A 15,017-nucleotide genomic window follows, 5' to 3' on the forward strand; every position below is an offset into this window, starting at 1 on the left:
CTTCATTCGTCTACCATGAAATTGATCACGGAGGAGGATAACTCTCAACCACAACTTTTCTTCCTGATAACAAAACAAGAGTAAAGAAGAAGAAAAAAACAAGAAATTTGAGGCTTTAAGCCCACCTACCTGTTTCCTATAACTATCCAATTACAAAATGCTGAAGGTTCCCCAATGTAGTAGTGAAGTCGCAAGTGGCAAAAAACATAATGTACATAAAGTACAAAAGGATTGTAGTACAATCAATCTTAGATAATTGGGAAATATATTTATTGCACCCGATGTTTACACCAAACTAATTAATGTAAGACGTGTTTTTCATGTACACGTTTATTATGTAACCCTGGTTAAGTGACTGATTAAAGTTCTAGGTGGACTTCATAAGAAATATTTGAATCTATTCTCTATTTCAATCATTTGACAAAGCAAGAGAAGACTATAATAAACTTGTGATTCACCAAAAAAGATGTTATAAATGTGAGCTTTCCTTTCATTTTTCAGTCACAGACTCAACAGAGTTTTGAATCTTTTCATACGCTAACAACTTACTTAAAGTAACCAGTGGGGAGGCTAAAGCTAAACAAAAATGCCAAACAAGCAAATCTCAAAGAACTATAGGTTATCCCGGGAGGTTACAGGTTTTGTGGTTTCATCATTCTGCTCTTCATAAGGATGCCCATACTCCTCGGGTCCCTGGTATCTCCGGTAGGAGCAGGTTTACTGTTGAACTTGGCTCGAAAAAACCAAGTTTTTCCAGCAGTCTTTTGAATAATATACCTGCTGCATAAGACACACCCGAAACAGTGAACCCCAAAATAATGTAAGTAGCTATAGTTTTGAAGTAAGATTTGGGTGCTCTTTGAACATAGGCCTTTCCAGTTGCCAGCATTAAGATGCATACAAGCGAAGCTGCAGCAACTGCCACGAGTTTGAATTCCCTGTCATCACTCTTGCGGAATGAGAAGCCGAAGACTATTGGAGGGACTAGTCCAAATATGATATATGATAGTACAGCAACTACGGCATGCATTGTGAAGTTTTCTCTCCGGCCTAGTAGTTGTCGATACCTATCTACATGTCTCTCCATTATCTGGTTGCTGGCTTGCTCATAACGATCTCTTTTCAACTCCCAAATCTGCAAGTTTATGAAGTCAGCAAGAGATAGAGTAAATTGAACTGAAAGCATGAGGAATAAAACAGACGGACTGATTTGAGTTAATTTTAAGCAAGAAAGAAATCCTGGCGTCAAAATGTGGATACATGAAGCTTCTCCCATCTATACAAATACCAGTTTAGTCCCTTATATAAAGGGGTTGTCTAAAAGCTTCAGGTTATCATGGTTCTTCTGCGCCATAGCTAATAGCTAGTTTATATTAAGGAGATTGTCTCCCTAAGTAAATAATGCGTTCCTAACAAATATGAGCACAAAATGCTAAAGCCAACTTACATTGTGGAAAATGATGAAAAGCCCACCAATCAGATTAGCCATTCCCAGAACTAAAATGTTCACTGCAGTAGACATGACGATACCATCAAAACCAGCAGAAAGTTTAAAAGATGAAGTAGGGAGCCAGAGCTTTTTATAAAAGTGGTCTTTTCCTCAAATAATTTCTAGATATTCAAGAAAATGGAATACACCAATTGCATAATCAAATTGTAACTGACTGCATAAGTCACTTAGAAAGTTTTGAATTAGCCTAAAATCAAATTGTACTATTAATCCATATAAAAAAGATAATTTTCCTGGATAAACTTGTTGAAGGGACTATTGCTACACCAGACGAGGATAAATGAATAAGAACTAGCAAAAATTCAGATAAAGCATCAGCTTAAGTAATTAACTATGTTATGGATGATTGAAACAAGATAAGAACTCTTCTCTCGTCCAAAGATAATAGTAAGATCTGTACTCTTACATGTAGTTGTGTCGCCACCAGCTGCAGATGATACAACACTTAAGCTTGCAATTGACTCAGCTAAACCCCCAAATATAATGCTTTTAATGATCTCAATTCTGTAAACTTCTGCAGTATCAGTTCCTTGTCGTTGAACAAAGTGGATTTGAGTATCTAGATTTGGTGAAGTTTCTGCAGTTTCATGCCCTGCTTCCACAGTTATAACAGTGTCCTTGCCTGTCACTCAAGTGAATCAAGAAAATTAAGCTACATAAAACTCCCTTTTACAAATTAGCACTGCAGGGAATATACACTATCATCTTTATTCAATATCTCTTCAGCATAAATTATTCAACACAAAGCACAATAATTCTACAAGCCTAGTTTCTTCTTTACACTCTGTTTGGATCATTGTTACCTATCATTTTATAATGTATCGTATTGTACTGTATTGTATCGTTTTATGAATACAATATTTGAATAGATTGTATTGTTTGTTGTTGTTAAATAACATTTTGCTGTTTGGTTTGAATGTATCGTACAGTACTGATAAGTTTACAAAAATAACCTCAATTGTTTTAAATATTTAATTTATCAAGAATTATGCATAAAAATAATTTAAGAAAAGCCATTTCTACTAATTCATCACCAATTATGTCTTATATATAAATTAAGCAATTAACAACAACATACCCAATATTATCCCACACCGTGGGGTCTGGGGAGGGTAGTGTGTATACACACCTTACCCCTACCTTGTGAGGATAGAGAGGTTATTTTCAATAGACCCTCGGCTCAGGAAAGTATAAGCACCACATTAATGAAAATATAGACAAGAAGGGACAGTACCAAAATACCATATAAAAGCAGAATAAAAACAAGACAGTAAGGTGATCAACAATGAAAGAAAACAACGGTTACGCATAAAAACCTACTACCAACAGAAAGTGAGACTGCGTGCCAATACTACTGTTATGAACACTCTAGACTACTTACTCTACTACCCTAATCCTCGACCTCCATACCTTCCTATCAAGGGTCATGTCCTCGGTCAGCTGAAGTTGTACCATGTCTTGCCTAATCACCTCTCCCCACCTCTTCTTTGGCCTACCTCTACCTCTCCATAGGCCCTCCAATGTCAACCTCACACCTCCTCACCGGGGCGCATGTGCTCCTCCTCCTCACATGACCAAACCACCTGAGTCGCGCTTCCCGCAACTTGTCCTCAATAGGGGCCACACCCACCTTGTCGTGAATAACCTCATTTCTGATCCTATCCAACCTAGTGTGCCCGCACATCCTTCTCAACATCCTCATCTCTGTTATTTTTATCTTCTGGACATGAGCGATCTTGACTAGCCAACACTTATCCCCATACAATATCGTTGGTCTGACCACCACTCTATAGAACTTACCCTTAAGTTTCGGTGGCACCTTCTTGTCACACAACACCTGAAACGAGTCTCCATTTCATCCATCCTGCCCCAATACGATGTGTGACATCCTCATCAATCTCCCCATCCCCTTGAATAATAGACCCAAGGTACTTAAAACTCCTTCTACTAGGGATGACCTGCGAGTCCAGCCTCACCTCCCCTTCCCCTCCTTGAGTCTCGCCACTGAACTTACACTCCAAGTATTCTGTCTTGGTCCTGCTCAACTTGAAACCTTTAGATTTCAGGGTCTGCCTCCATACCTCTAATTGTGCGTTCACACCGTCTCGCGTCTCGTCAATACCACGGCACCTCCCCTTGGATGTGGCGTGTCAGTACGTCCATCACCAGAGCAAACAAAAAAGGACTGAGTGCCGACCCCTGATGCAACCCCATCATAACCGGAAAATGGTCCGAGTCCCCACCCACCGTCCTCACTCGGGTCTTTACTCCACCGTACATGTCCTTAATCAACCTAAAGTAGGCAACATGTACACCTATAGCCTCCAAACATCTCCACAAAACCTCCCTCGAAACTTCATCGTACGTCTTTCCTAAGTCGATGAACACCATATGCAAGTTCTTCTTTTTCTCCCTATATTGCTCCATCAATCTCCTAATAAGGCGGATGGCTTCTGTAGTCGAACGCCCCGGCATAAACCCAAACAGGTTCTCGAAAATAGACACACTCCTCCTCACCCTTAGCTCTACCACTCTCTCCCAGACTTTCATAGTATGGCTAAGCAACTTGATACCCCGATAGTTATTGCAATTTTGAATATCACCCTTGTTATTGTATACAGGAACCACCGTGCTCCACCTCCACTCTTCGGGCATCTTCTTCGTTCTAAAAATGGCATTAAATAACTAGTGAGCCACTCCAAGCCTGCCTTGCCCGCACTCTTCCAAAACTCCACCGGGATTTCATCCGGCCCGGTCACTTTGCCCCTGCTCATCTTACGCATAGCCCCTCAACTTCATCAACTCTAATCCGCCTACAATACCCAAAGTCACAACGACTCCCGGAGAGTTCCAAATCACCCAGTACAATGCTCCTGTCCCCCTCCTCGTTCAAGAGACTATGGAAGTAGGTCTTCCAAATCACCCAGTACAATTAAATTCATGCAAATTCTATCGAAGTTAGTGGAACAAGTTAATAATATTAAAAACAATAATAAGTACACTATATTCATAATTAGATCATAATAATAATAAAATAAAAAATAAAATGTTAAGTACACTCCATTCAGAATTTAGATCATAAGCAATATTTTCTAACAACGTGACATATAATCCATAATTTAAAGTATATAATATTTTCTAAATCACTTTTTTTGGATTTTTGGGACTATTTTTTGCTAACTAATTAATTGGGAATCCAATGTTAAGGATTTTTGTTTGTAAATCTCAATAGTTTATAACTTTTCTTGCAGTAGTGTTTAACAACATTGTACCCTATGAAGGAGTAATTAAATTACTTAGTTATATATAGTTGGGTATATATTACTTGGTGAATCACATTAGCAAATCATACTGATCATCAAGTACTTATGTTATATTAATAAGAAGCTCCAAAATAATCATACATAATTTCAGCGTAATAGGAGGTTAACTACTCAAACAACTAGATTTAATTGCAATACAATAGGAGAATTAAACAGATAGTAACTAACAAAACAAATAAGAGAAGAAGTACATGTAACTTGAAAACAAGAGCAAAAACCTAAAGAAATTTTTTTAACTATTTTTAGAATAATAAAAAAAAAACGAACGAAGGAGTTGGCAGAACAAAGATAAATAATAACACTTTGCACACTTGAAAACAATCAATATTATACAACTAATTGGAGATAAAGTAATTAGAATTGGAATTAAAAATCAAAGTAGAAGAAAGAATGAACAAAAGGAAGGCAAAACCTATACCTGGCGTTGGAGTTGGAAGTGGCAGAAGGAAAAAAAGAGACAAAGACGTAGGTTATAGGTTGGAGTTAAAATAAAAGAATGTAAAAAGTAATATAGAATTATAAAGTAATAACTTAGGGCATAATTGGAAAGAAAAATAGGAAACAATCCCCACCACACCAAATCGGTTGTTTAAAAAAAAGGGACTTTTCATTGTTCCGGAACAATGGATTTAACAATACAATACAACCAATTTTAACTAGACAATCAAAACAAACGTTGTTTTGGGATAACAATACAATACGATACAATGGGTAACAACCATCCAAACAAGCTGTTAAGCAATGTACTGAGAGCGAAGGTTCAGCATCTAAATACAGGCTGTGGTTGGCAGCCCAAGCATTTTGGTTGACAGGTGTATGGTAGAAAATGATACCTCAGGTCATTCCATTTTTAATATTGATCAACTTTCCCTAATGTATTTTACAAACAAAAAGTAATGGTTCCATGGTTAATAGTGCTTCAACCATTTTACTTACTGTTTCATCAACAAATCTTTAGGGGAGAGCTTATTAGGAAGCTTACAAATGCCGGAGGGGGTAATAAAAAAGTGTTCTGAGAATATTTGATCCCTAATTGAAACCAGATTTATTTAGTCACCGTAGAGTATTAGAATGAAGAAAAGCCTAGTTTTTACCTGCAATGCCATTTGCAGCTGCTTCCACAGAAATGTTGGTGATATTAACTGGTGCATCGTGAATTGATAAAGCATCCTTTACCGATGAAAATAACGCATCCTTATCAACTTTTAAAGGCTGCTTCGAGTGGATCTCAAATTTGGTCTTTGTGATGTTATGTTGAGAAATTTCATAAGGATCCGAACCATCTGTCAATGGAAGGGAGATATAATACTTGGAAGCAAAGTAATGAAAAATGTCAAAGCGATCAAATCAAACATTAGTAAGGCAGCACAAGGAAAAAAACTTTTCTCGAGCTAACACCACTATACTGCTGAAGACAACTTGATTCAGAACAAGTGTTTGCAGATAAATGAGAGTGCTCTTTAAGTACAAGAAATTCCAAGAGTACAACGGGTTAATACCTAACGTCTTACTAAGGCACATTGGAAATTAAAGCTTCTGGTGCCAATTATACGCTCGTTCAAGAGATTACCTATTTCAGCCAAACCAATCTGGAACTTTTTTTTTAAAGTCACCAATCGGGATTTTACTTTAGGGTAGCTTTGGAGCAATGGTAAAATTGTCTCCGTGTGACCTATAGGTCACGGTTCAAGCTGTGGAATCAGCCAGTGATGCTTGCATCAAGGTAGGCTGCCTACATCACACCCTCTTGGGGTGCGGCCCTTCCCCGGACCCTGCGCGAACGCGGGATGCTTCGTACACCGGCTGCCCTTTAATCAGGATTTTGCTATACCTAACTCTTTGCTTGATATGCATTTGAGGAAAATCTTTTGATTTTTAGTTCATAAATGGAAAAAATACAACTTCCTTTCTGGGTTCGGATCTTACTCCAATTTTTAGCTCAGTATTGATAAATATGCAAGTAACTTTTAGAAGTCAAAAGGTATAACAGTTTGAAATAAGCTTGCATTAACCAGAACTAGGAGGAGGTTTAGTTACATACCTTTATTACTAAGTTGAAAATTATTGCCATTGTTTTCCAGCGGAGACTCAGAGGGAAGCATGGCTTTGATATTTTGCTCGTGTTCTTGAGGGATTTCTGTCAAAAACTTGGGTTTCCCATTTCCATCTAAGCCATTGAGTGCAAAAGCTGTGGTTGCCGAAGACAGAAGGGACTCATTATCTGCACATTCACATGAAGCCATGTCTGAGCTGAATCCAGTTATGATTATTATTTTTAGAATCCACAGGTCATTATGATTATATCAATGTTATATGATACACATCATCAACCTCTTGTACTGTCCCTGTTCTCAATTTGTCTTATGAGCAACAAAGAAAAGAGGATTTTTTTCGTTTTCCAAATATAAAACAAAGAGAAAGCAATATTTTCTTCGGGAGTGTAGGGCCAGGTGATTATTGAACATTGCCCCTAAAGGAAATGCACCCCGAGTGAAGATAACAAATTTATTTTTTAAAATGTAATGAAAACATTATTAAAGAATAGCACCCAGAGAGTGCAACGATGAGTAGTACAACTATTTGCAATATGCATCCCAGTACAATAGCTACATGTGAAAATAACATTTATCTTAAAGGACTATCAACTGCCCGCTGCAATAGTTAAGGGAAGTTGAGGTAAATCATCTTCTTTTTTCTTTTTTCCATAAGGAAGGTTGAGGTAATTCTTAAAATTTTAAAAGGACAAGGCATTACATGTTCTCAGTTGAAGTTAGCATGACTAGACAGACATTCTTTTTCAGTTAACTCTTCTTAATAGAGAGAATGTCATACTAGAAACACTACCTGGACCTTTATTTAGTAACATCTTATCAGATTTTAACTCAGTCTCTGATTTCTCAATAGTTAGAGACTCCTCCTTTGTTGAAGTTATCATTACATCAGATTTTAACTCAGTCTCTGATTTCTCAATAGTTAGAGACTCCTCCTTTGTTGAAGTTATCAGAACCTTTGATCCAGTTTGTTGAGATGCTGGCAGACTCTCCTGCACAAGATTTCCATTACTAACTTGAATTCTGCCAGCAGTTCTTAACAGCTCATCATTCCTATCATTTCCTCGAACTTTCTCAGAAGAGGCTGCAACATCTGGCAGATTACGGATCCCTTCTTCAAAGATGTCGAAGACAGAACCTCCTGCACAGGAGAAAACAATGTTATAAAGAAGAAGGTGCTGGAACATGCACCAAGGAGCAGAAAGATCTGAGGGAAAATTAGTAATTAGACATGATGAAAAATTGGATCACTAAACTTGTCTATTCATCCAAGTTATGAACCACCAAGATGCTTTTGGACTTGATCACTAGCAAAGGCTATTTCTTTGACTACCTATGGAAAGCAGAAGTCTCCCATTTTACGTACTCACAGTCAACTTTACTTTACATCAGCTATTTCATGTTTTCAATTAGATCACTACTTCATGGTAATGAGAACAAAGGTGAACATCTTTACTGCACCTGCTTGAGTCTTTGTTGCATTCTCTGATTTACCCACTGTATCAATCGCCATTTTCCCCTTCATTTTTGCATCTTGGTTCTCTGATCCTAAAATTTTCCCTCCAGCTTCCTGAGTTCCACTGCTGGAATATGCAAGCGGGGCTGATTCCCTAATCACTAAGGGCTTGGCACTCTGATCTTTGAAATTATCTGATGGCGTAAGTACTCCAGCATCATTTTTCACTGCATTTGCCCCAATACCAATTCCTGCATGAGAAACTCCATCAGTTTAACAACATGAAGATAGTCTTTAGCTGTTTCTCCACATTATAAAGGTGTAGTTCTGATATTCTCCCCCTCCAAGCAATGCAATGATCAGAACTGACCACAAGTTCATCCTATTGCATTACGCTGAGCATGTTACCTGGAAACCTCTTTCTAGCTAGGAGTTTTAGCTTCTATGGGATGTATGCAATATGTGACACCGAACTAAAATACACCCTCATAACTATTTCATTGTCAACTCTGGATATTTATTTTAACATGGCAGAAGTAGAGCTGTCAGCTCTAAAAAGATTACCTCACTTATGCGAGAAGGTTTTTTTTTCATAAGGTTTGTATTATTAAAAAAAGAAAACCAGCACCAAGAAGGTACTGTAGCTACAGAAAAGTAAACAAAAATAATCTGGATTCTCCTTTTTTCTGTCTTTAGCGCATCTAAAGAATCAACCATTGACTCTGTCATTTACATCATCCCCTTTCCCCCAATACTTTAAATCTCTACTTTACGATTGAAATGTTTCCTATATGAAGGTATTGCTTTACAGTCAATCAACTACAGCTCTAAAACTTACCACAATTTTACGAAAGTTCATCTTAGTGCATTTTTGCAGCTCACATAATATCCCATTTTTTCTGAATGACTAAATAAATTTTGTGGATAGATCCCTATCAAAAAAAAAAATTGTGGATAGGTTCTACTTTGTAGAGTTGGGATTTATAATGCTCGTTAGGTAAACAAAACTGGAAAAAGAAAAATAGAAGTAGAAAACTAAGTACCTTGCTCAACTGATGCTTTTCCCTTATCTGATGCAAAGATAGAGGAGAACCAATTTTTGTTCGTCGTAGGTGTCTGTTCACCTTTGACATTTTGTTTATCACCTTTCTCTCCAAAACATCGGAACAGCTTGAATCCATTCCCTGAAAGTTTGGAAAAAGGGTTATTTTCTTCTTTGACCTGAGTCACAAATAACAAAAGTTTCACATGCAATCTTGAACTTGTTAGAGCTTATTTGCTGAGTACCAACCGCAGTCTGTCCTGACAGAATGCAACAAACTGAGACTAAAATACAGCTTCTTTTTGAACGGTAATTCTTGCAAACTATAAAATATTGGGAAGACTTTCTTACATTTATAAGCACATGCGTCAAGGAGAAAAATCATTTTCTAAAAAAAGAAAAACATATTAATTTCCACTTAAAGATATTTCTAATGCCAACTTCTCTATGTCATTCAAAGATCTTGCAATAGTAAAATAGTATCTGCTACTACAAGATACTCTTCAAGTAATAGAAGAGTATAATTCATTTTAACAGTATATCAGCTAATACCAAGCCAAATATTGAATGCCACTTATTTTTCTTTTAACGATAAAAAAATTTCTTTTCTTTATTCTTCATCCCCCCCCCCCCCAAAACCCTTCCCCACAAAAAAGGAAGTTTCAATCGTTTTCATGAGTCCTGAATGAAAGAAGATGGTGTCATTTCCATTATATAGCTATAAACAGAAGCAGTAAACTACAGACTTAATTTAGCTGCTGGTGAGCCTGCTAGATAACCAAACAAGGGATAACTCTGAAATGACAGTATACAAAGACATTTGATCATAGAGAAATTTGGAGTAAAGGTATTCATGTCATTGCACATGAAACAGTTTACCATAAAGTGCAGGTAAAAAAAAAAAGAGACCAGATTTTATGTTGACTTTCAAGGTAATGAAAAGGTCCGTACCTGTTGGAATGAAAAAGCTGAAGCATGATAAGCATCTGAATATCTCTGGCTCTCTATCCGGCTGGTAGTCATCCGCTGCCAATTGTGGAGTACCATCAAAAGAAGTGTTGGCTCGATCGCGTACTTGATCACTAGTTGCCTGTGCATGACTAGCATCCACTTTGGAGTCAACTACACCTTCGAGTTTATTACGTTTCACATCATCACCAGAAATTCGAATCTTTCGTTTTCTTTTACGAAGAATAACCCTCCTAGTAATGCACGACTTGCAATTAGGGCAATAAAGATCATGTGTATTCTGCTTCTGAAGTACATTCTCAACATCATAATCTTTTACATCAGTGTCACTGTCATTTATCAGGTCAGTGTCTGCACTTTCTATTTCTTCAATGGATGTGGACTTATGAACTATACGGTGATCTTCTGAAAGATATTTGGACGGCTGAGCACCTGAATTTGACAAGTTGTCACTCTTCAAATATCCATTAAGTTGAATGTCTAGAACAGCACTCTCCTGAACTTCTTCATCTACTGGATTTTTATCAATCTTCTCCTTTATGGAAGGTGTAGAAGTGAAGTTACTATCTGCATTCATATGAGAGAATTCAACTCTTCACTTCAAATGACTTTTCCAAATCTCAAAATCTAGACAGTAGCTCAAACGTGAATCTGAAACTCAGCTTGAAAAACAAGTTCAACAATAAATCAGGAAGAATACTTTTAGAATTCTGCCATTGGCAAGAGAAAGCTAGTTATAACGCCGAAGTTTAACTCAAGTTCATCGAATTTGCGTTTTGCGAAGCTGAAAACTAATATCATAATCAATCACTTAATTGGGAGTGAAAAACTAAATTCATTTAGGTTAAAGCATAGTACTGGAGAAACAGAATACATGGAGACCGACGACCTTAGAACTGAAACCATAACCCCGCTTGCCCCATGTAATGGGGTCAGGTAAATGATTTTGTTTCTTTATGCTCTTTCTCTTTTCCCTTTTAGATTTTGTCAATGTCAACTTGTACGCTTCATCCTAGCGTAAACTTTTATACTCCATGTAGCAACTTAAATGCTCTTGTGTGAAACATGGCATCCATATCACATTATTCGCATGCCAGACACCAATTTCTTTTTTATTATCGGTAAGGCAGACACCCACTTTTTTTTTTAATCCCAATTCCATGTTTCTACCCTTTGCAGTGCAAAAGTTACTAAAATAATGGCTATCGCGATGCAAATGTACAGGTAAAATGGCCTGAAACCATAAGGAGCAAGGGAAAAATGGACTCACTTATAACATTTGTTTGAAAGTAGATTCTGAGATCTTGCTCTACTCCTTAAATTTCCATAGAAACCGTTCTCTTAATTGACAACATCACTTTTCTACCAGTCATGGTTGTTTCCCTAAAAATCAAAGGGTCAACTAACCTTCACTTCCAAAACTGAATAAAAGTCCCCTCTGATCAAACATTGGGTAATTCATCAGCTTATGCAAGTGGCCCCTAGGAATCTTTGTCCAATCAATACTTATGCTTTTGCCTTGAAAAGTCCAACTGCAGACTCGACACTTCCATATTCCTTCAATCAAACAGAAAATATGATTGCAAAAATTGCATTGTTCTACCTAATGCATGAGGAGAACGAGGATGATTCATCTATGTGGTTCAAAAAACAAGGGTAGATGTTATTTTTAAACACTTCGTAGTGGACTACTGGTGGATTTCTATACCTACAAGAACATAATAATCAGTCACTTGAAAATAACATCCAGTTCCTGCTACCATGTTCAAAGCAGTGGTAGTACTTCTAATGCTGAGTCAAAATCTTATTCGGCAAAACTGAATATAAATACTACGTCACTGAAGGATCCCATAAAGTTGAACATGTTTGACTGTAGACAGCATCTGATCACATGTCCAAAAGGAAGTATTGCAGTTAAAGAAATTATAATGCTTACTCACACTTCACTCAAGCACCCCAGCTGCAAGCCTGCAAGAGTCTGCAGAGCTGCCATTAAATGTACACTTTGTACAGCTATAGTCTTAATGTAAGAACGCCTTATCTCATTTGCAGTGACTATGAATTTGGATCTTCAAACATGAGTCCTTGTGACATTGGAGGGTGTTAGCTGCTCTGGAGGCATTAACATAATGCTCTTTTGGTATCAATGGAACTCCCCCAAATGAAATGTTATCAACTTTTCCAAACATGCCTTAGCTAATTCTACTCGTCAGTCACACCTAATCTATTACAGTATTCCTTTATATAAAATATTGGTTGAGTCAAACATTGGTCACAAATGTATAAATTTTTCAGGTCTAACCATTATAAAGAATACTGAATTCTTCAAATTTCCCCAGAAAAATTTGTCCTTTTTAAGAGATATAGATGGCAGTTAATCTCAGAAAGATTCCACACAACAAAGATGTTGAAGATTAGACCGTATATGGCAAAAAAAAAAAAACAAAAAAAAAAACAAATAACCTGTAAAAGATGTGTCTGGAATTAAACCTAAAGCTAAGCAATAAAATTATTCCAACTTCAGAAGTCCAAAGAAAATGCGAAGATCATCACCTCAAAAGTAAGAAGCAAGAAGAGAGTCAAGAGACTGAAATGTGCACAACCTCAAATTGCAAAGCAGACTTATCCTTGAGAAACTTTTACCTCAATACCATAAACCTTACTAGAGTGAAACCTTTATGGTGTATATTTACACACACAAACAAATAAACAAACAAACATCTGTATCAAGAGAAAGGGGTCCCTTTTGCAGTAAAGAAAGAAATAGTTTGAGACAGGTAGGGTAAGACATAGAAGGAGTGGGGTTCGAAGGAGTTTATTTGTCTCTCCCTTAAACACTGTATACTTTACCCTACAAAACCAATGAAGAAAACATGTACATACACAGATCTCAAGATAGCAGAGTCGGGAGAGAATTTCAAAAAAGATTTAAGTACAAAAAAATGGTCAAACAGTTGGTGACTTGGTGTAATAAGTATATACCTTCATCTTTGTCATAATAAACAGAATGGCCTGATTTGAAGGGCCCTTCTTCAGTCCCATTAGTTGATGTCACAAGATGCTGTTTTGACTCTTCTTTAGCTTCACTTTCCTCTTCAACCCCATTATTTGAAGCTACAACCTGCTGAGTTGACTCTTCTTTTTGTTCTTTTCCTTCTTCAACTTCAACTCCATTATTGGAATCTGAAAACTGCACTTCTGATCTTTCTTGTTCATAATCAAGATCAATTTTTTCAGTCCCATTAGTTGAAATCATAAACTGTTGTTTTGACTCTTCTTTAGCTTCAGTTCCCTCTTCAACCCCATTATTTGAAGCAACAACCTGCTGAACTGACACTTCTTTTTGTTCTTTTACTTCTTCAGCTTCAACCTCATTATTGGAATCTGCAAGCTGATCTCCTGACTTTTCTTGTTCATTATCAAGATCAGATATTTCAGTCCCATTAGCTAAAGTCACAAACTGCTTTTCTAACTCTTCTTTAGCTTCAGTTGTTCCCTCTTCAACCCCATTATTTGAGGCTAAAACCTGCTCAACTGACACCTCTTTTGGTTCTGTTTCCTCTTCAACTTCAACCCCATAATTGGAATCTGAAAGTATCTTCTCTGAACTTTCTTGTACATCACCAAGATCAGATTTTTCTGTTCCATTAGTGATCTTAGGTGAAGAATTTGCATGCCCATTTGTCTCAATTTTCCCATTGGTTACTTCTTTAGTAGCTTTAGAGCTTCTTACTTGAAGACCCCCTAATTCTTCTTCTTCTTCAGCTAGTTCCACCTCATTTTGCTCCCATTTCAAATCTTCTTTCTCCATTCTTCAACCCCACTAAACTTTCACTTTCTCTCTTTGGTCCTTAGCCAATCCCCTGACTGCTATATTTATGGTCTTACTATAAATAGAAAAAAAGAAGAAGATAATGTTGAAATACAATTATGAAGAGAGGAGTAAATGAGGCACTGAATGCAAGTACCAGATTACAAGATAGAGTATTTATTTTTCATGAAGTCTCGACTCTTGAGCCAAGTTGAGGCAGATGATGAGAGTGACTTATCCCATTATCTGCAAGATGGAGTCCTTACCTACCCTCAACTTTAGGGATGCAAGTAATAATAATTATGTGAAACGCAAAGATATAAAAGGACTGTGCAACATTAAAGTTAAAACTGCAATTCTTGAAAATCATACTTGTAGCTACCTCTGCATCTCTGAATTGTCAACATCAGGATTAACGGCTCATGTCTCACGTGCTTGCATTTTAAATTGATGCAACTTTCTGGCATCTTCTTCACAAGTGTTGGTTTATTATTTCCAATTTATGCACTTCTTTTTTTTTCTTTTGAAATTATATGTTTTTTCTTTTCGAGAAGGTGAAAAAGGTTGAAATAAGAGAGAAAAGAGAGAGAAATCATTATGGATCAACCTTTACTAGTTGAATGGCCAAATATACCCCTCTACTTTAGCATATTATCAATATTTAACCTCTGTTATACTATATCGTTAAATTTATCTCTACCGTTATACTATCCGGTCAAATTTACCCTAACTATCAGCAAATTTTTAAAAATTATCCCTTGATCTGTTAAGTAATTCAAAATCTTCCAATTTCATTTTATTTAAATCACTTGTTGTTCTTCTTGCTCCACTATTTTCAGAAATTACTATACACAA

The 15,017-nt window shown here is 36.8% G+C and overlaps 1 protein-coding gene across 2 annotated transcripts; it reads right to left on the reverse strand.

Annotated features, from left to right (window-relative positions):
- Nucleotides 1-453: 453 nt before the first annotated feature.
- On the reverse strand, nucleotides 454-14,508 carry LOC107802658 (uncharacterized). Of its 2 annotated transcripts, XM_016626191.2 has the most exons (11): nucleotides 13,334-14,502; nucleotides 11,759-11,908; nucleotides 10,334-10,918; nucleotides 9,384-9,524; nucleotides 8,346-8,591; nucleotides 7,678-8,025; nucleotides 6,875-7,054; nucleotides 5,928-6,116; nucleotides 1,917-2,132; nucleotides 1,448-1,509; nucleotides 454-1,135 (listed from the first exon to the last, which is right to left on the reverse strand). In XM_016626191.2, exons 1-11 carry the CDS (start codon nucleotides 14,160-14,162, stop codon nucleotides 665-667), a joined length of 3,417 nt encoding a protein of 1,138 aa, XP_016481677.2. In that variant the 5' UTR covers nucleotides 14,163-14,502; the 3' UTR covers nucleotides 454-664. The 2 variants fall into 2 exon arrangements, with proteins under 2 accessions (XP_016481677.2, XP_016481678.2); XM_016626192.2 differs by lacking the exon at nucleotides 11,759-11,908 and having other exon boundaries at nucleotides 13,334-14,508.
- Between the last annotated feature and the right edge of the window lie 509 nt (nucleotides 14,509-15,017).

This window comes from Nicotiana tabacum, chromosome 4, assembly GCF_000715075.1.
Source record: "Nicotiana tabacum cultivar K326 chromosome 4, ASM71507v2, whole genome shotgun sequence".
Classification (NCBI taxonomy): domain Eukaryota; kingdom Viridiplantae; phylum Streptophyta; class Magnoliopsida; order Solanales; family Solanaceae; genus Nicotiana; species Nicotiana tabacum.